Source organism: Bos javanicus, chromosome 23 (assembly GCF_032452875.1).
Source record: "Bos javanicus breed banteng chromosome 23, ARS-OSU_banteng_1.0, whole genome shotgun sequence".
Lineage (NCBI taxonomy): Eukaryota > Metazoa > Chordata > Mammalia > Artiodactyla > Bovidae > Bos > Bos javanicus.
Window position 1 is genome coordinate 20,422,657 of NC_083890.1, and position 21,820 is coordinate 20,444,476.

Consider the following 21,820-nt stretch of genomic DNA (forward strand, 5'->3'; position numbering starts at 1 on the left):
ATTCAGAAGTTGTGATGGCTAAATGCTAGTGTCTGACACAATGAGGTAGTGAGAATCCAGGAGACTGCAGTATTACTCTCTGTTCTTTTCTCGGTGTGAAATGATTCATGCCTTTAAAATGAGGAGAATTCCCTGGTAGTCCAATGGTTAGGACTTGGTGCTTTCATCACCAGGAACCTGGCTTAGATCCTTAGTCTGGGAACTACTTAAGTCCTACTACTGCTTAAGATCCCACAAGTCCTGTAGAGTGACTGGGAAAAAAAAAAAATGAGAAGGAAAATATCCATGTTGTCCAAAATTCCTGGAAGACTCAATAAGTGGAAGAATTTCTTGTACTGATTCTTAGTTACCCCATTTCTCTACTTGCCCCCAGAGTGCTTAGGTCAAGGCTATTTTTTCAGTTGCCAGAGACAGAAACAAAAATAGTTAAGAGAAGCCATGTGATTCTGGAGTAAAGGTAGGGAAAAGTTCAAGTCAGAGTTAAAATTCCTGGAGTATCAAAGGAAGAGAGAGGCTGTCTCCAAATACTGACGGTGTAATAGACATCCAATTAGTACTGATTTGATTAACTGATTGCTTGTTTAGCAGAAGTGAGACCTCAGCTTCTTGGGAAAGATGGCAGGGGTCACCTGCCGTTTATCATTGACCATGGCAGTGCTGGCCCAAACTCAGGAGACCTTCATGTCACTTCAGGAATAGTGACAGTTTAATGCGGAACCAATTGCAGTCTCAAGGGGCTGTGCATTTATAAGGTGACTGACCTGGAGTTACAGGTACTATTAATAGCCTCAGCATGGAGCAAAGTTAATAAATCCAATGCTAGAAAGAACTACAGAGCCTAAGAAAGAGCAAAAACATCCCCAAGGAATTGACATCCACTCTCCCTCATGGGGCAGCACTTCTGTTGCATCAAGGTGACTAGATGGTGCTGATTTATATTTGGTCGAAGAGTCCATCAAACAAGTAAGGCAATGCGTGGTGGCTCCAATCCAGCTCTTTAATTCTGCCTTGCCCTCCAGTTTAATACAACAGCATTTATTAAGCACGAACTTTTACTGAGTGCCAACAGTAAGACAGTTGCTGCTGCTGCTGCTGCTAAGTCGCTTCAGTCGTGTCCGACTCTGTGCAACCCCATAGACGGCAGCCCACCAGGCTCCCCGTCCCTGGGATTCTCCAGGTAAGAACACTGGAGTGGGTTGCCATTTCCTTCTCCAGTGCATGAAAGCGAAAAGTGAAAGTGAAGTCACTCAGTCATGTCCGACTCTTCACGACCTCATGGACTGACTGCAGCCCGTCAGGCTCCTCCGTCCATGGGATTTTCCAGGCAAGAGTACTGGAGTGGGTTGCCAGTAGACTGTCTTTTTCTTTCTTGCCTCTTCATGATGTCATCTCTCCATCCATCCTGTATCAGTCTCCTTCTTTCTCTCTCTCTCTCTGTCTCTCTGTGTGTGTTTCTGTCTCTCTCTCACACACACAAACACGCAGCCTGGCTAGCAATTTTTTCTGCCCACAAGAAAACCATCCTCAGAGTCTATGAGGCATCGCTTGAAGCAGTTGTAGGGAGTAGAATGAACAACAGAACCTCAGCTCTCAGGAAAGGTATTGGCTGGGAAAACAAACTGAGCTCTTGTCAGTGGTCATTTCCTGGTGGCTGTCTTAGGATTCCTGGGCAGTGCTAACTAACTCATAACTAAGTCACGACAAGCAGCTCACTTCCTCAGCAGCTACACACACAGCCTGGACCCGCCATTCCGGGTGCCAGCTGTTGAGCTCATCCCCAGCATCCTTGACTGATGCCTCCTTCTCTCTCCAACATCATCTCCCACTGCCCATGAACTCTGCCTCAGACAGGCAAGCCCAGGATCATCTGAGACCCCATCTTTTCTCACATGAGTCTTGGCCCATGTTCTCCTGAGAAATCTCCCTGAGTCCATGCCACATACCAAAGCCTCCAGTCTTTGCATCTGTGAAACCAGAATTGCCTCTACAAAGCTCCCCTGAGCCTATCAGCTCCTACAAAGGAGGACCCTTGTACCACTGACAGCCTGGCCCCTCTCTGGGTAGTTATCACATAAACCTCTCTGCAGGGCCCATCACCTGTCTCTCTTAGCCAGACTGATACCTTCCTTCAAGCTAAAACCATGGCCTGCCCTGGTCTGGGACAGCATCGTGGGTCATGCCAGAGTCTTGAGGACCTGGGATACCCATCTCCTGTTGTGGGTCAAGAATAGCAAAGAAGAAGATCTGGCTATCTAAAGAAAAGGGGTAGATCCAAGGGTCTGGGAGACTCTCTAACTTAGGGACCACATGAGCCCATTAAACATATAAAATTCCCCTTAGCTTTGTCTCACCCTAGGGCCATTTCATGATGCAGGAGGATTCCAGTGATAAGGGCACAGATGGTACATTCATGGAAGCTTCTTGGGAGAAGTGTGGTTCAAATGCATCCTCTTGGAGAGAAATGAGTCAGAATCACAAGAAGCAGAGATGTGTGTGTGTCTATGTGTGTGAGCATGTGTGTGACTCTTGTTTGCAGAGGTGGTTCCTACACAGAGGTGGCATTCATGTGCCCTCCCCGGGCAGCCGCAGCCCTGGTTGGAGCCAGGACTCTGCCTCGGCCAGGGCTGAGAATGGGACGGTCCTCAGGGGATCCAGAAGGATGGAGTTGGAAAGGATTTAGCAAGACTTGCCCACTCTGCAACCATTTCCCGATGGAGAATTAGGACCTGGAGATGATGCTTCCCAGGTGGCACTAGTGGTAAAGAACGCATCCATCAATGCAGGAGACATAAGAGACACGGGTTCGATCCCTGGGTCAGGAAGATCCCCTGGAGAATGAAATGGCAACCCGCTCCAGTATTCTTGCCTAGAGAATCCCATGGGTAGAGGGGCCTGGCATGTTACAGACCATGGGGTCGCAAAGACCTGGGCGCGATTGAGTGACTTAGCAGGCAGGCACAATGACACTGAGCCAGAACCAGACTCTGACTGATGAGAAAGTCAGCTCAGACTCTGTTCCGGACCTGCATGGGCTGGGGTAGAGATGCCCACCAGGGGCCTTTGTCATCTCTAAGACACCACCAATGACTGAGAAGGAGGCATGTGGCTCACGCTCTCATTAAGTCACCCTCCCAGGCTTGGCAGCACACAGCGTCTTTCCAAAACTTGCCCCTAGAAGCTGGCAGTGGAATTTCTCCTCTGTGGCTCCATGTGAAGGAGCCAGAAAAAGTTAGAGACGGTTTCGAGGAGGGCAGTGAAAGAACAGGAGGAAGTAAGGGCTGCACAGAGAGAAGGGGTGTGAGATGAGCCACAAGGAAGCTGAGGTCAACCCTGGGCACATGATAGCAGAGGCCAAGTTGAACAATGCCTTGTCTCGTCTCGGCAGGGGCGGAGAGCCGGATCAGGCAAGTTCTGGGAATGGCCTCTGAACACTCCAGCCTGATGGATCCTTTGGTTCCTGGGACCTGGAAGTGGCGGGTGAGGGGAGGGGGTGGAGGCAAAGCTGGCGGTAGGATGAGTCCCAGGCACACCCGGTCGGGGTCCCCAGGGAAATCATCCTTCCTAAGGAGGCTGCTGTCACTGCACCTGGGGGCCCAATGTCGGACTAGGACCCCTCCTTCGGGACTTCTCATCAACCTTTGGCCTGAACTTGCCTAAGACCAAGACATCCTGTGCCTCAGCCAGCCTAATCCTCCTGAAAAATGCTTTCATCTCACCCCTCCCTGGATCAGATCACTCTCCTGGCTCCTGACTGCCTCCTGTTTCAAGTCTCAACTGCTCTGTCCCCTGGCAGGTACCCCCCAGTCCACCCCCTGCCTCCTTGGCATCCTCAGATCCAACCCCTCCCTGCACACCTACTCTGCTTGCTCATTCCTGACTGCCTCTCCCCATCTTCTTTTACCCAGGACATCCTGTCTTCTTTTCTCCCTGCCTAAAAATAATCGGCTTATCCATCCCAGGATGGCTTGCACTGACTTCTCCCATAAATCCTGCTACTTTACCAATTCACATGGAACTCTCTCTTCTCAAAATGTCATTGTAACAATCCAGCACATACCTGGGAATGTAGACTGTGCTCTGGGAAAAGCCCACGTTGACTCCTGGGAAGCAAGATGAAGAGTCAGTGGTCTGACTCCCAAGTCTTTTGGGCAGGTTCACTTGGGGCATCCAACAGCCTGTATGACACCTTTGTGCCCATTAGAAAGGGGTGCCCCTAGACTTCCTGGTGGTCCAGTGGTTGAGACGCTTCCTGCCAACACTGTTTCGATCCCTGGTCCAGGACGATCCCACATGCTGGAGGGCACATAAGCCTGTGTGCCACAACTACAGAAATCCACATGCCGGAGAGCCCGCGCTCCACAAGAGAAGTCCCTGCAATGAGAAGCCCTCACACCACAACCGGGAGTGGCCTCTGCTCACAACTAGAGAAAGCCCATGCAGCAATGAAAACCCAGCGCAGCCAAAAATAAAGAAAGAAAGTGGTGCCCCTATTTGCACACTGGTACACAGAAGGCCTGGTGCCAATCCCTGGCCTGCCGCCCCAGCAGTGTACCCTGCGGCAAGTCCTCAATTTCTATCAGTCTCAGTTCCTCATCTGTGAAAAGGAGATAATAGTGCCTACCCCACTGGGCGGTTCTAAGAATTAAGTAAGAAAACTGATACAAAGTGCTCAGCATTGCAAGCATGGATCTGTCCTGTCAGGTGTTACTGTCAGGAGCCGTCACTGCCTCTTTGATGAGCTACCTCCAGAAAGAGGAGAGGCATCAGTCATTTCTCAAGACGGCCACTGTTACATCTGCCTCTCTTTCTTCTTTTTCCTTTGCCGTCATATCACCGCATCTCATGATGGGCAACTTGAAAGACCCTGGAGCCAAAAATAGTATATCTGAGGAGTTAGGGGATCAGATTTAGCCTAAGGTAATCCAGGCTTCAGGTATACAAGAGAGAGAAAAAGTTAACCTCTAAAATGGGAGAAAGGGAGTGAGAACGTTGTCCCTAAAGCCAGTATTCAAGAACAGGAAGGTAGGAGGACTTCTCAGTTGTGAGACCATCTCTTCCAGAATAAATCATCCATGAACTGAGCCAGGGTTCAGGACAACCAGGATTCAGACTGAGGAGGAAACCGGAAACACAGGGACAGTTGCGCTGATCACAGTATATATGTGATGCCTTCCTTGTCAAGTATCCAACACATTAAGACATATATACATATGCGGTTAGTGCATCATTCAGCTTGGTAAGCTACTTTATCAGAGCAGACCTCATATTCTCAATGAGGATTTATTTTGTATTTTTTATTATGAATAAACAAAAGCAAAAAAGTTTCATAAACCCCAGGGTATTCATTACCCAGATTCAACAATAGTCCACTCATGACCAGGGTTCTTTAATGGATAGTCCACCCTCTCTCTTCCCAAACCCACATTATTTTGAGGCAAATCCAGAAACACTATCATTTCTGATGAGAATTTTTTTTAAGGAAAGGGAGAAGGGACATATACCATTTACAAACATTAAAGCAAAGCATACGTGGCACTGAAGAGACAGGATGAGCACAAAGTGACTAGTTGTACTCCTTTTAAACTGATTTTCCATTCTATATGTACACCCTGTATTTATTTACTACTTTTTTTTTTTTTTTTTGTCCATGCCTCGTGACTTGCTGGATCTTAGCTCCCCAACCAGGGATTGAACCTGGGCCACAGTAGTGAAAATGCCATGGCCCGGTCTGTGGCTGAGTGTGGTTGAGTTTTGAAGAGTAAGAATGAATTAGCCAATAAAGCAGATGGAAGGCAGTGGAGAATGCAGGAGGATTATTTTAGGCAGAAGAAGCAGCCTTGACAGAGGTCTATGAAGAAAATTTGGGGTCTATTTGGGAAACTACAAAATGTACCATGTAGCTGGACCAATAAATTTGAGTGGCTAGAGGGGGAGAACAATAAGGATTGTAAATGTTGAATTAAACACAGTACAGTCCTTGGAGGACAGTATGGATTGGTTGGGGTGGGGACTGGTTGGATTAGAGCTGGTGGGAGAAAGGAGGCCTGCCACGATGGAGACACAGCTAGGATGCACTCTGCAAGCACCTGGAAGTCTTTCCACCTTCCACAGCATCTCCTGGGAAAACATGCTCCCAAAGACTAGCATATCTCTTTGCTGGTTTACTAAAGACCTCCTCCCACAAAGATTTTTCCTTGATAAAGAACCTACTTGTTGAAGTAGGCATAAGACCCAAGCAGGCACATTTATTTTGTTTGCAAACATTTGTTTTCCGTGAAAACATTTTCAAAATAGAAGCTAGACAAGATATTATTTTTATCTATTTCTTCCACTTGGAGCAATAAAACAGATGTTAATTGGGATGTGTGCTCAGTCGCTTCAGTTGTGTCTGACTCTTTGCAGCCCTATGAACTGCAGCCTGCCGGGCTCCTCTGTCCGTGGGATTCTCCAGGCAAGAATACTGGAGTAGGTTGCCATGCCCTTCTCCAGGGAATCTTCCTGACCCAGGGGTCAAATCTGCGTCTCTTATGCCTCCTGTATTGGCAGGTGGGTTTCCTACCATTAGCCGAAAGGCAGTAATATAGATAAATCACTTTTATGGTGGTTGTTTTGATTAGATTGACTGTATCTGCATTGCACCTGTGGAAATATATTTGCACTTCATAGTCTAAGAATTGTTTAATCATGTAGCTGAGGCTTTCGGTTAGATCTGTAGAACTTGAAATCTAGAGTTGACCAGTTGACCACTGGACTGGAGTATGTAGATAATCATTCACCATGGAATCATCTATTCTATCATTACTGCCCCAATTTGCTCAGCAGTTAAAAATTTCACACTTTGCACTTGAGTTGTTGCACTTGACTGCTTTTAGAGCTCAAGGGCTAGATGGATGTTTTTAAGTTTCACGGGTCATGAATCTGAATGCCATGAAGTATGCAGTAGAGTGTTTTGGAGTGAGAAATGTGATTAAATGACCTCTAATGTTCCTTCCATTTACATAATACTCTAGTCCTTGGACCATAGAGATCTGGAGCTATGAAATTTAACTACATATGTTGTTTTTTAAAATTATCACTTTTGATGTTCCTTAAAAAGGAAAAGGCTAATTTCTACTTAAGAATCCTACTATGGTCAAAGAGAGACCGTATACCGTGGGACAGGCGGTGTTTTGATGGACACCTTCCCCTTGGGGGGCTGGCAAGGAGAGTCAGAAGTGGGTTGGGGTTAGAATTAAACTAAATTTCAGAAAGATGACTCAATGACCAGTTAGGTGGAAGTGTTCATACTGAGTTCTAGTTTCATATTTTATGAGCTGTGGGTTCAGGGACCACCAAGAATCTCGTTCCAGGACAGTTCCACTTTCCCTGCATCCAGCTGTGACTTCATCTGCACTCATTTGCTCCCCCTTTGAATCAGGGGCTCACTCACCCATCTTCCTCGTTTCTGGTGATTTTTATGCTGATTGTATTGTCTTGCTTGGTTCTGTGAGTGTCTGTTCACTCACCTCTCACCTTCATCCATAATGGCAATTGTGCCCCCAACTTGAGGGCTAAATCTGATCTTGGAAGAAGTAGGTCTATTTGGGGAGTACTTAGGGCTGCCCTGATGACTCAGCAAGTAAAGAGTCCATCTGCAATGCAGGAGACACAGGAGATGCAGGTTTGATCCTTAGGTCAGGAAGATCCCCTGAAGGAGGAAATGGCAACCCACTCCAGTATTCTTACCTGAAAAATTTCATGGACAGAGGAACCTGGCAGGCTACAGTCCAAAGGTTGCAAAGAGTTGGACATGACTGAGTGACTGAGCACACACACAAAGCATGTATTGAGCTTAAAATCCCTATTTTTTCAATCTCCCCACTCTCAAATCATCATGAGGGGGGCTTCTACTCCTATTTCCAATCTTTGAAGGGCTGCATGTGCCATCCATGTTGCTGGCCTTCTAGGTACTAACATCCTGCCCTCTGGGCATTGACTCACCTCCCACCGTGCTGCTGCTGGTGGCCACCACTTAATTTTAAACTGGTCAGCCTTGAAAATTGTCCTTGACCCACAAGTTCTTTTTTAGATCCTTGGGACACAAACCCTCTGGGACCTGCCTCCAACTATTTCTCCCAGCTGGGCTCCTACATGAACTTTCAGATTGTCTTGACTCAAGCTAGGCTCATAATCCATAGTCCATAATTTCCTAGTCTGTCCCACCCACTGCCAAGCCTACGACCCTGGACTTGGTTTCGGGCCAAGGAGAAAGTGAAAGTGAAATCTCTGGCTCTGCTAGAGCCTTTCCTCAGTTATCAGCTCTACATTGTCACTTTCTAGTTGCTTTTCTCTCATCTCAATTTTCTTTCTAGTATGTCTGAATCCTGGTCTCTGACCCAGAGCTTGACCTGACCATGGTAACAATGTCTGTCTTATGTCTCTTGCTTCCTTGGAACTCTCAGAGCCTCCTTAGCCCTGGGATACTACCTTACTCTGATAGAGAGCACAGATGTGCTCAGACCTTCCTGATCTTTTTTTTTTTTTTTTTCCTTTGCCAGGTCTTAGCTGCGGCAAGCAGGATCTTTGATCTTCACTGAAACACACAGAAATATTTTAGTGGTGGGGCCTTCATTATGGCATGCGGGATCTTTAGTTGTGGCATGTGGGATCTAGTTCCCAGATCAGGGATTGAACCCAGGTCCCCTGTATTGGGAGTGTGGAGTCTTAGCCACTGGACTACCGGGGAAGTCCCAGACCTTTCTGGTCTTAACCAACAGCAGCTGTAGGTTAAGGACTTCTGATCCCAAATCCAGTGTTCTTTCCAGGATGCCACAATGTCGTGATTCATATCAGTGCCCTAACCTCCCACCTGAAAACCACAGGCTCCCTGGATGATATCCAAGGTTCTGTACAAAGGTAAGGACTTTACAATTTTGCTAAAAAAAAGATTGGATTTACTTTTCTCAAGTTGAGGGCCAAGGTAGGTTAGCTGCTGCATCTACAGGACTGGACAATGAGATTGACACCCCAGTGGTCCAGGGGTTGCAGAAGTCTGAGATTCTACGATTCAATCAGTGCAGCTTTTATGTCTCATGATATCTTACTTCATTTCTTTGAAAATTGGTAAACCTTCAATCAAATATATATGGAAACATAAATCAGAATAACATCACTTCCCAAGTGTTTTTGTTTAATTATGCATTCATAACATCCCTTCCTAAATATTCTTGATTAATCATACCTTATATATTATGCTTAAAGCCACAAGAATTGATTAGTTGCAGGTGGGTTCATCAGAGCAATTAAGCCATAAATTGTTGCCCCAACTGGACTTGATAGTGTATACATTCCTAACAGTTATGTAACACGTTAAAGCAGGGTTATGGGTCCTAAAGGGTTTCCCAGGTGGCTCAGTGGGTAAAGAATCTGCCTGTCAATGCAGGAAATGCGGGTTCAATCCCTGAGTCAGGAAGACCCCCTAGACGAGGAAACGGCAACCCACTCCAGTATTCTTGCCTGGAAAATTCCATGGACAGAGGAGTCTGTCTACAGTCCATGGGGTCACAAAGAGTCAGACATGATTGAGCATGTGTGCTCTGGGGCCTAAAGCAAGTCTGCAGAGTTGAGTGCAACTGGTGACAGCAAGATTCCCAGGTTACCTCCCTGTAAGATTTACCCATCAAATCTGGGGTAGGGCTTTAGAAGCACACTCTTGATTCACTCTTATATCAGCAGTTGTCCAAGCTGAAAACATCAGGATCTCCTGGGGAGCTTTCAAAAACACCCCATCCAGGGACAGGATGTCTGGGTCCCATCCCTGAGATTCTGACATAAATGGTCTGGAGTTTAGCCTGGGCATTACATTTCTCAAAGCTCCCCTGGCTGATTCCAGTTGCTGTAGGTTCTGACCAGGATTGCCTGACTCTGGAAATCTCTTTGGATCATCTCTCCTGTGGAGTTGGTATAAACTTCTCTCATATAAGTGCTATTCTTTGTAAGCCTCCTTGAAACCAAAGCTTAATCTCAGACTGCTCAATGTGATCTGGTGGCCGGCAGCATCCGAGTCCAGGTACCTACCCCCACCCCCAACAGCTGAAACAGAATCTGCACTTTAACAAGATCTCCAAGTGTTTCATTGCTTATTAAAGTTTAAGGAGCACAGCAAAGTGGCCTCAAACTACGCATTTCTAAAAGCTCCCAGATGGTGTAGTTGGCTGGTCTCTGGTCCACAGAGTCAAGAATCTAAACCACTTTTGTCAATGTGGCCCAATGAGGGTGTTCAGAAAAATTATGGGGGAAGCTCATTTTCCATGTCACCACAAATCTCCTGAATCATACTGTCTGGAAATCTGCCTTGTTAACAACCTGCTCATTCCAAGATAATGCTTGCTTACACAAGAGGAGCACTGAGGCACAGCCAACGTCTCCCGAGAGTGGGAACCATTCTCTCCTTTGAAAAACCAGCCCTCTCTAATTGTTTCAAAGCTCCCCTGCATTTAGCCTAAATTGGCCCACAGGAAACAGCATGACTCTCTAAAGAAAAATAAACTGTCCCTTCCTTAGCCTTTCAGATTACTCAAGATAGTGTTTCTCTTGCCTCCATGGATCTTCATCAAGTGTAGATTTCCCAACAATTGCTCCCCTTCCTGTTTCTTACTCTCCTGTCTATTCCCCTCATCCCTACACTGGAGACCTTCCAGTTTCCCAGACCCCTCAAAGTAAGGCAGCTCCAACCAGAGAGAAACCTCCAAGGTGAGCAACGTAGTATATGAATCATATCATCATTAACTCTGACCAGAACAAGCTGTTTTTTAATAGTGCAACTAGCCTTAGCTTTTTTTTTAAGAATAGCTATATATGTCGTATTAATTCAATATTAACCTTCTGAAATCCCCAAAAGATGGGGTATATGTATACATATAGCTTATTCACTTTGCTGTACAGTAGAAACTAACAACATTGTAAAGTGAAGTGGCTCAGTCGTGTCCGACTCTTTGCGACCGCATGGACTGTAGCCTATCAGGCTCCTCCGTCCATGGGATTTTCCAGGCAAGAGTGCTGGAGTGGATTGCCATTTCCTTCTCCAGGGGATCTTCCTTACCCAGGAATTGAACCTGGATCTCCCGCATTGCAGGCAAACGCTTTACCAGGGAACATTGTAAAGTAACTATACTCAAATAAAAATTAATTTTTAAAAAATGTTAAACTTCTGTTTAACCACAATTCCTATGTTCCTTTCCCCTTGCGTCACCAAGAGCTGTCAGCCTATCGCTATATTTTCATATTTATTTATTCAGGTTAAGTATAACATTTTTCCCTACAGTGAAAAAGTGAAATTGTTACTCACTCAGTCGTGTCTGACTCTTTGCAACCCAATGGAATGTAGCCCGCCAGGCTCCTCTGTTCATGGAATTCTCCAGGCAAGAATACTGGAGCAGGTAGCCATTCCTTTCTCCAGGGGAACTTCCCAACGCAGGGATCGAACTTGTGTATCCTGCACTGCATATTCTTTACTATCTGAGCCACCTTATTCATTCAACTTAAGTATAGCATTTTCCCCTATAACCCAGATACCTTTCATCACCGTGATCTCTGACAAACGTGTACTGGTTCAGGTTCTAGTACTGAAAAAACAGTCTCCAGATTCAAGTTCAAGTCTGATCTCTACAGCTCTTCTGTTGGTCCTTAAGCAAGTTCCTTAGCCTTTAAAATAAAGCCTACTTTTCATCTATAAAAAGGCATAATAGCTCCTATCTTATAGGATAAATGTGAGAAGTCACTGCAGCCTACCAGGCTCCTCCATCCATGGGATTTCCCAGGCAAGAGTACTGGAGTGGGTTGCCATTTCCTTCTCCACAATAAAGTATAAAGCTGTGTAAATAATAAACAAAAGCATCCCCAAGCTATGAAGAATTAACAAATTTAATAACCACAATGCTGACTCATTCATTCATGTCTTCCACCCCCACATAAAGTAAACAGTGCTCCTGAAATTTTATGAGAAACAAACAAAAATCTGTCTCTACTACCATCCAGGACCCATTCTGGTTTAGCTTTTCCTTTTGTGAAGAGTTTCTGTGCTCTGTTGACAAAAGAGGAAGGGAAACCTGGCCCAAGAGCCGTGAAACCAAATCGCAGGATGGCTCTCTAGAAACCAGCCACATGGAAGTAGACAAAAGCAGAAAACCCCTTTCATGTCACTGACATGGGTGTCAAAGTGTTCAGACTGGGTATATACTTCCAATTTCTTACTTAAAGAGGAACTCAAAGTTGCTGAGGGTTCTGACTGTGAGAATTCCGTAGAGCCAGGGTTCCCAAGCTAAGGGGGATATGCAGGGAAATGTAAACTATAACATAATAGATGAAATGGAAAGTAATATGTCCCACCCACATAAGATGCCATACTTCCCAGAAAGTTCCCCATAGTTATTCAGGGGCAATGGGGCTTCATATAGAAGTCTGTGAACTTGTATAGATCCACCCACGAGTGTTAGTTTCCTAGATGGAAATGAGTAAGAAGCATAGAGTCCAAGGCCTAGTCAGCAATTAAACCTCTCCACCTCCAAATCCTCACTTCTTAAAGTAGAGACAATTTCAAAAGCACAAGCCTCAGATTCATCTCCACAAAACTAGGAAACGCTTGGTCACCTTCAACGCTTGGAAGTCTTTGTCTATGAAATTTCCAGGTGCCTTTTCAAACACAAATCTTTGCTAATATGCATGATTCACAAATTAGAAAGGCTGAAGTTTTTATCTTTTTAATTTTTGAAATGCTTTTTTCTTTCCTTCTTGGGTCGTGTTGGGTCTTAGCTGCCTCACATGGGTCTTTCGTCGAGGTACGCAGACTCTCCGGTTGTGGCGAGTGGGCTCTCTAGTTGTGGCCCACGGGCTCCAGAACACGTGGGCTCAGCAGTTGCAGCATGGGGGCTTAGTTCCCCGACCAGGGATCAAACCCAGGTCCCCTGCATTGCAAGGCGGATTTGTAACCACTGAACCACCAGAGAAGTCCCTAGAAAAGCTGAAGTTTTTAGAATATACTTTTCTAAGAGACTGATTAAAGAGTTCTGCCTTGAACACACAGATAAGACAAGGATTAAATATACTTCAACTACTCAAGTAACAAACACCTAATATTTATTAATAAATTAGTACACTTGAAGGCATTTTTCCGATATCAGTCCCTCACCATTATACCCACAAACCCCACCCACACAAAGGGAGTCCACACCACCTCTGCTAGAATCCATCAACTGAGCATCAGACAGCACGTCTATAAATGGGAGCAGAGTTGCAAATATATCAGTAAGAGTTCTTACAGCTGCAGCCATTTTTAATTAAAGTGATTGAATGAAGGAAACCCACCAAGACCAAGGCCTTGAGGGCAGACTGGACCTATTGACTATGTGTGTATAAAAAACAAGACATCTTGTCAAGCAAAGCTGGGCAAATTCCCTTTGGAAAAGGTGCCGGTTGTCACCAGCACTTCAATTGTGACTTTCCAAAGTGCAGCAATAGGTTCCAGAACAGCTCAATCCCTAAATGATGAAGTTCAAGTTCTTTGGTGGCCTGGTTGTCAAGCCACTCGAATAGTAAAGTCGTGATGGCTTGTGAGGACTTCATGTCTCCAGCCCAGAGCAGATTAGCGTAAGGGGAGCACAAGTAATCAAGCATTCAACACGGTGTCCAGGTGAAAACCATACAATCAGCAACAGTGTGGTCAAGTTTCAGCCATGAATATGAACTATCCAAAAAGGCATATTAAAAAGATAACTCAAAATCTAATTGCATTACAGTAACTCAATGGGGTCTTACATTTCTCGAACCCTTAAGAAAATCCATAAATGACAAATAATAAAATAGTAATAATAAAAGCAGAAGTGGATTTTGAGACACAAAGACGGCTTATAGCATTCATAAGATGCCATGACACTTTTGAGAAGTTAAGAGCCTCACAATCCAGTGTGTGAGAAAAGCCACACTGCCTTTGTGGTTCATTAAGTGAATTTAAAGTGCACAGAACAATTTTGAGAATACATACAAAGGCAAAACAGAGAAAATAGGGAACCTAAAAAAAAAACTTCAGTGGTGGATATTCTGAAACAGTTGAAAAGGCTTATATGCTAATTTCCCAGATGGGTTTTTAAAAAGAAAGAACTCAAAACACTGGCCATATACTCCGTTAAACACACACGCGCGCACACACACACCAAAAAAATAAAAATTTAAAAAACAAAAAAAAAACACCACCCTGCCACTAAATTGAGTAATTTCCAGAGTGCAGTATTCCTCATGTTCTACAACAGGTCGGGAAGGTGACTATAAACAGAGTCCAGGAGGGTCTGGCTGGCTTCCTGGCTCTTGACTCCAATGATCTCAAAGAGCCGATCCAGCTTGTCCTCGGCCTGCGGAGTTTCTTCAATCACCCGCAGCTCCTCAGGGTTCAGGATGTGGAGCATGTCATCAAAAATAGGCTGCAAGTCGCAGGGGTCCAGGCGCACCTGCCGCAGCACTGTGTCCTTCTTTTCTGCAGGGAAGAGAGGGGAGAGGACAGCTGTAAAGGGACCGCGTTAGGGAACAGGAGGGTTAAGGTGACAGTGATCCCCTCCCCAGGCTGTCCTCACCCCTGACAAGGTGAGGGAGTGAAGCTCTGGCACATTGTAAACACCACGGTGGGTTTTGCCAATATTGTGCATAAGATAACAAGCAAGACTGGCCTAAGGATATGCTTAATTGGGTTGTTAATGGAACATGACATTTTGCCTGGACTCAAGTGACTTCTAAGTTCTTCCAAAACTCAGGAGGATGCTGAAATACTTAAAAAAACTTAAAAGAAAGAAATGTCACTACTTTTCCCATCTGTAGTGTGTGTTAGGAAGCAAAGATCAGCCCAGTCTTTCCCCCACAAACATTCCAAGTTAATAATCAGCTCATCTGACTTTCTAATTACACTGTTATATTTTGGGCTTCCCTGATAGCTCAGTTGGTAAAAGAACCTGCCTGCAGGAGACCCCGGTTCAATTCCTGGGTCGGCTACGCACTCCAGTATTCCTGGTCTTCCCTTTGTGGCTCAGCTGGTAAAGAAACCACCTGCAATATGGAAGACCTGGGTTCTGGGTTCGATCCCTGGGTTGGGAAGATCCCTTGGAAAAGGGAAAGGCTACCCACTCCAGCATTCAGGCCTGGAGAAGTACATGCGGTCACACAGAGTTCGACACGACTGAGCGACTTTCACTTTGTTATATTTTAAAAGTAAACTTCTAAGAGCCAAGGCACATAAATAAAATAATGCTTTGTTGGGTCATATCTTAAAATGGGGTAAGAAACTAAACTATTATTACCATTATAAAATGTATTCTCTAAAAGATGATATGTACCAAATTACAAACTAAAATATAAATCTTTATAAGAATAAATATATGACTATATAAAATATAAACATGTAAAATAGAATATATTTTATAAATATGTGAACTATAACATAAAATATAGCCCTTTCAGTAAAATATAACTGGTGTTACCCAAACTAGGAAATTTCTAACAAAAGTCAGTCATCAATATAGTATACCTGTTAATTCCCTACCCTGCTATTCAGAACTGCAAGTAGCAGATTATTTACCAAAAGCGTCAGTCCAGAATCTTTAAAACATTATTTGCAACCAAGCTTAATAGAGCGAATTTTAATTTGAGTCAATAAAACCTATACTCCAGACTCTCAAGATAAGTTATACTTTAAATCCCTGTGTTCTACAAGCCTGGTAAATAATTTGCAAAAAGGAAAAAAGAAAACCCTGCCAGACTACACGTTATCGGACTTTCCCCGAAACACTTGATAACATCATGAGGACTAAGGGTGACTGATACTCCTGGACACAGGCTCCCAGCCAGACAGGAGGGGCTGTAAAGATTTTCCAGGCAGGTCCCGGGTGGGTAATGACGTAGTTTCTCATAGGCTAGCCTCACCTCAGAGGCCAGAGTAGGTCATTCAGCTGATCCTACTCCTACTGGAACGAGGAACTGATAGAGGGAGAGATCCCAGGGGCTGTTCTGGAGGAGACTTAAGAACGAATGCGGGTTGCCAGCCATCTGTACCTTTGGTTATAAAGGAGCCATTCCTGCTCAGCGCGGAGGACCCGCTGGAAGTGGAGTCACAGCGAAGGAGGGGCTCAGACTCATCCACGAAGAAGCCCTTGTTCTTGTCCAAAGGGGACGGTTCCACTGTCAGGAGCGTGGAATTCTCAAGTTTCGTGTTGGGGCTGGGGATCGGGCTGGGGCTGAGCGGGCTGGGGCTCATGGGGAGAGCCAGCTTGTCAGTGTCCAGCTGTGGGAAGAAACAAACCATTGTGAACTACATAGTCCAAAATTATAGAAATTATAATGGACAAGAATCTGAAAAGGAATATATATATATATATATATATATAACTGAATCACTTTGCTGCACACCAGAAACTAACAGAATATGGTCAATCAACTCTACTTCAACTGAAAACATAAACATAAAATTTTTAATTAAAAAATTATAGAGAAAAATGAAATTAAAAGCCCTTTCCAGACACTTTTTGTTCCACTTAACATTTTATAGAGAAATTCTCCCATTTTGACAGTCCATAACTTACATTATTGCTATCTAGCAATACATACACATACACACAGACTCATAAACCCTTCAAAATACACCTGAGGATTATGTATGAAGATTAAAAATGAGGAATTATGTGTATATCAAGCTGTTACCTCACAGGAGTGTAACTGGACAAGAAAGTGAAAAGGAAGATCCCCAACCTACAATATAATTTTGTACCACTGGAAACAGGTTAGATAATATACAGCATATTCTTGTCTGTTTCGAGATGAATTTGTGTGCCCCTAAAACTCATATGTTGAATTCATAACTCCTGATACCTCAGAACATGACTGACTATTTTGGGAGACAAGACCTTAAAGAGGTAATGAAGGTACAACTGGGCCCTCATCCAACGTGAACAATGTCCTTGTAAGAAGAGATGAGGACACGGACACACAGAGGGGAAGCCACACGAAGACACGGAGAAGATGGTCATCTTCTGCACACCATAGAGAATCAACCCTACCAACATTTTTATCTCAAACTTCTAATCTTCAGAATTGTGAGAAAATACACTTCGGATGCTTAAGCGTCCCTGTCTGTGATACTTTATCACGGCAGCCCTTGCAAACGAATATACCGTTCTCTTTACAGGTAAGGAAAGAGGCCCAGAGAAGATAAGTGACTGTCTTCAGGGCACTCAGCCAGGAAGTGGCAAAACTCAGACTAGACCCTACATCTCCTGATTTCCATTTCAAACTAGCTCTGGGACTCAACCGTGTGGAGACCAGGTAGGATGATGCCATGGTAGCCAAGTGAGGTATAATTGTGGCTTGTACCAGGATGCACATGGAAGATGGGCAGAAGTGACAAGCAGTATCACCCCATTTTGCAGGTGAAATAACTGAGGCCCAAGAGGGCATACAGATCCTGGGAGAAAGCCAATGTTCAACTCAGCCCAGCTGGTTATCTCTACTTGCCCTTGTCATTTGACACCATAGGTTAGAAATGTGGCAGGCACTGGTGGCATCTCCCAGTCGGTTGACTTATCTTTTTATTTGCTCTTCTGGCTGGGAGGGATATCCGGGAGCCAGGTGGCCAGATGACACAGGGCAGGGTTCAAGGGATGATGTGTGCTCTTCCCAGAGCTATTAATCACCCTCATTATAAACCTCATGACTTGACTCCATGCATGTCAAGCGAAACACTTTCAAGTTCCTCAATCAGGAGGACACTGACCCTCATCTCAAAGCCTGACACTGACCAGTGGTAAAATGTACAAAGAAAAGCACAACTGCTTCTTTTACAACCTCTGAGCCCAGATAAATTCTTGCAACTGAGTGCAGATTCTGAAGACCTCTGATGATGGCACGTCTAATGTCCCCAAAGCATCTGTCCCCTGTACAAACCACCAACATCCTGCTTCTGCTGCCAGTGCAAGCTTAAGATTTGGATAACATGCATTCCCACCAGTCCCCTTCTGATCCACAGCCAAGCTTTACAGATACGTTTTTTGTTTTTTTTTTTTTTAACCTGGACCATTTTTAATGCCTTTAGTGAATTTGTTACAATATTGTTTCTGTCTCATGTTTTGGTTTTTTGGCCTGAGGCATGTGGTATCTTAGTTCTCTGACCAGGGATCTAATCTGTACCCCCTACACTGGAAGAGCAAGTCTTAACCACTGGACCACCAGGGAAGCCCTTATAGATATGCTTTGAAGATCTGAATTCATTAGGCCTTGGCATGCGCCCCTCCTCCTTGAAAATGCACATGGCCATTCATGAACTCAATTAGACAAAGAACACTTGTCTACACTCCAGTACACGGATAATGCAGTCAGCCAATATATAGTGCACTATTCTTGCTTTAAAAAGAAATTCCCACCCACAAGTCACATGCCAACAGACTAAGAAGTCCACCCACCTGTTTCCTGAACTCAGTTCATTATTTAATTTTCCCCCCATTTTTACCAAAGGATCTTATCAGTGGAAATTAAGCACATGATTCCCAACACAATTTGGAAAGACAGAATGCTGAAGCGGTGCTGTCCAATCATTAGCAGTGAGTCGAGTGAATGGGAAAATGCCACTAGGAATGGTTTTAGCATCTCCACAATAGCGCTCACAATCGACTGTTTGACAAGCATCTTTCTAGAAAATCAGTTTTGCTACCAAGTAGAGATATCTGTTACTAGGTACAAGATACACAGTAGTTGGTTGCATTCCAGATTTCTCTAGAGTTACCTGCATTTTTTTGCCTATCAGAAAAAGAAAAAACTGCCCCTAGAAACTTCTTTCCTCCCTTTATTTTTCTGTTGACAATATCTATCAAAATTGGTTTGCAACACTGAAACTCAAACACTGTATTACCTGTGCTTTCTCTAACAAGAAATTGAGGCTTGGACTTGCGTGGTGGTACAGTGGATAGGAGTCCACTGGTCTGGGAAGATGCCACATGCTGTGGAGCAACTAAAGCCTATGCTCGACAAATACTGAGCCTGTGATCTAGAGCCTGCGAGCCTCAACTACTGAAGACCAGGCACCTAGAGCTTGTGCAACAAGCGGAGCTACTACAATGAGAAGCCAGAGTACTGCAACGAAGAGTATCCCACGCTCACCACAACTAGAAAGCCCCCATACAGCAAGGGAGACCCAGTGCAACCAAAAATAATAAACAACGAAAAAAGAAATCGGGGCTTCAGGATGTGTGTAATAATTAATTCTTTATCAGTTCAGAAAGTTCATGGTTCAGTATTGAGTTTATAGCAAATAAAGAGCACTTATAAAAAGATTCAGGTACTAAAAAAGAAGAAATGCTCTAAACAAGAAAGCCAGATGTCTACAGAAACAGGCTATATCCTCCTGGAAAAGATCTGAACATAAACTTATCAAAATATCCACAAAAGAGATCCTGAGTAACTGAGTTTATTCCTTTTTCTTCTTTAAGCTTTCCAAATGCTCTACAGGGACATTAACTTTTTTAAATTAATTCTTTTATTGAAGGATAATTGCTGTACAGAATTTTGTTTTTTTCTGTCAAACCTCAACATGAATCAGCCATAGGTATACATATATTCCGTCCCCTTTGAACTTCCCTCCCATCTCCCACCCCATCCCACCCCTCTATATTGATACAGAGCCCCTCTACAGGAACATTAATTTTTATAATTAGAAAAACAATGTTATTTTAAAAACACACTCACCACTGTTAAGTGTGTTTTCCCTCTGTTAACTTGAAAATGTGGCTGTAATAGTTCTTATTTTTATTGATAGCCACGGAACAGGACAGCTGGAAAATCATCTACTTGACTGAGCACCTCTCTGTACTTTTCTTAAGCGTTCACAGGTACAAAAGGACAACAGTCCTCCCAACTTACTGCAGCGAGGCAAATACTGACTTAAAGGCCTCTGGGAAAACTTGGCCAGTAAAGGCAATGGATCCACCAGATAGATATTTGAAGTTCCTTTGGAGAAACTTGAATAGTAGAGTTGTTTTTGCTCTATAGCCATGAGGTAATCATGCTAACTTAGAAGACTCAGTTGAGAAATAAGGGTTAGACAGAAAGACAGACCAAGAAGGGGGAGGGAGCAGGGACTGTGAGGAGAGAGCTTCCCAAGTAGCCCAAATCTATATGGGTCTATGGTGTGACGCTCAAGACCACACGATTTGACATGACTCCCCTCTTCACATACATACACTACCATAGATGAAGCAGATGATCAACAAGGACCTACCATGTAGCACAGGGAACTCAGTATTCGGTAATAACATCTACAGGAAAAGAATCTAAGCAACAATATCACAATATATGTGGATGTATAACTGAATCACTTTGCTCTACACCCAAAACTAACACCACATTGTAAATCAGCTAAACCCCAATGATTTTGGCCAAATGAACCCCAAATGTTCTCCTGATTAGTTTCCATGCAAATGCACTTTGTCCTTCCAGATACTGTATTTATTGGTCCAAACAGATAAGAAAAGAGAGATAAGTGGTTCACCGTACTTGACACCTGAGTCATACCTAAAGCTTCACTGCTGACTACTTGCCTTTCTGATTTACCAGAACCACTGAGTACAAGGAACCAATCAAAGAGATTAGGTATACAAGCTATTGACTGAGATTTGTGGCCTTGAATGTCTCCGGGTTACAGAGGCTTGGGCAGCGTTGGTGAGAACAATGATGTAACTTGTCCCAGGTAGCACCGGAAAGAGCAAACTCTAGTTTATTCTTGCAACCCACCCCTCCCTCCCTCAACCAGCTCCCCAAATCCACCTGCCCGTTTTGGGTGCGCAGTCAAATCACAACCTGAAACTGAAGCTCAAAACTCACTCCCCTCTTAACACACATACACTACCATAGATGAAGCGGATGATCAACAAGGATCTACCATGTAGCACAGGGAACTCAGTATTCTGTAACAACATCTACAGGAAAAGGATCTAAACAACAATATCACAATATATGTGGATGTATAACTGAATCACTTTGCTCTACACCCGAAACTAACACCACATTGTAAATCAGCTATACCCCTATGAAAAATTAACTCTCCTCTTTTAATATCAAACCAAAACTCACTTCCCTGTTGACTGGCCTTTCCTAGGATGACGCACTGTGGAAGCCTGAAGAGTTTCTCCAGCCCCAGGGATGGTGGACCGTGGATGCAGAAGATGTAGTTACGGCGAGGGTGGTAAATCAACAAAACAAGGGTTTGAGAAGACTTTGCTTCTCTCCTGTGATGGAACAGCATCCCTGAGGATACTCTGCAAACATGAAAGGGTGGAGGACTCCAGCCCCAGAAGCCTTCTTTTCAGCATGTTTCATGATCTTCAAAGTCAACTCCTAAGAATCAAAGTCATGCCAATCCTGGAACACCATGGCAAGGGAAGAAAAGAAACCTATGGATAACTAGCTGTGTGGTCTTAGAAAAACCTTGTCCCTTTTCAGACTTGTTTCCTCATTTCTAAAAGAATAAGGTTACTCTAGGTCATCTCTCTTCACATTGTCTCGCTTATTGTTTGTCTCACTACGGCTTTTTCGTTCTCTCCCCTCACCACCTGCAGACCCCCCAGCTCCCTTTCTCCTTCCAAGTTACTCCCGCTGGTTCCTCAACTAAGGTTTAGCACTGAGTTATTTTCAATTACTACCCAATTACAATCTCCCCGTGGTTGTACAATCTGTTTTCATAAAACTAATTAACAACTTTGATGCATCAGTGATCTCCTGAAATGAAGCCTTAATTACCCAGCCTGAATGCCCTTTGCCAATC

The 21,820-nt window shown here is 44.2% G+C and overlaps 1 protein-coding gene across 1 annotated transcript in view; it reads right to left on the minus strand.

Annotated features, from left to right (window-relative positions):
• Positions 1 to 13,096: 13,096 nt before the first annotated feature.
• TNFRSF21 (TNF receptor superfamily member 21) overlaps positions 13,097 to 21,820 on the minus strand; it is a 63,453-nt gene continuing 54,729 nt past the window's right edge. The window contains exons 5-6 of the mRNA XM_061398368.1: positions 16,069 to 16,297; positions 13,097 to 14,503 (exon numbers count right to left, since the gene is read on the minus strand). Of these exons, the coding sequence (XP_061254352.1) occupies positions 14,274 to 14,503; positions 16,069 to 16,297 (459 nt within the window). The 3' untranslated portion in view covers positions 13,097 to 14,273. The remainder of the gene's footprint in view (positions 14,504 to 16,068; positions 16,298 to 21,820) is intronic.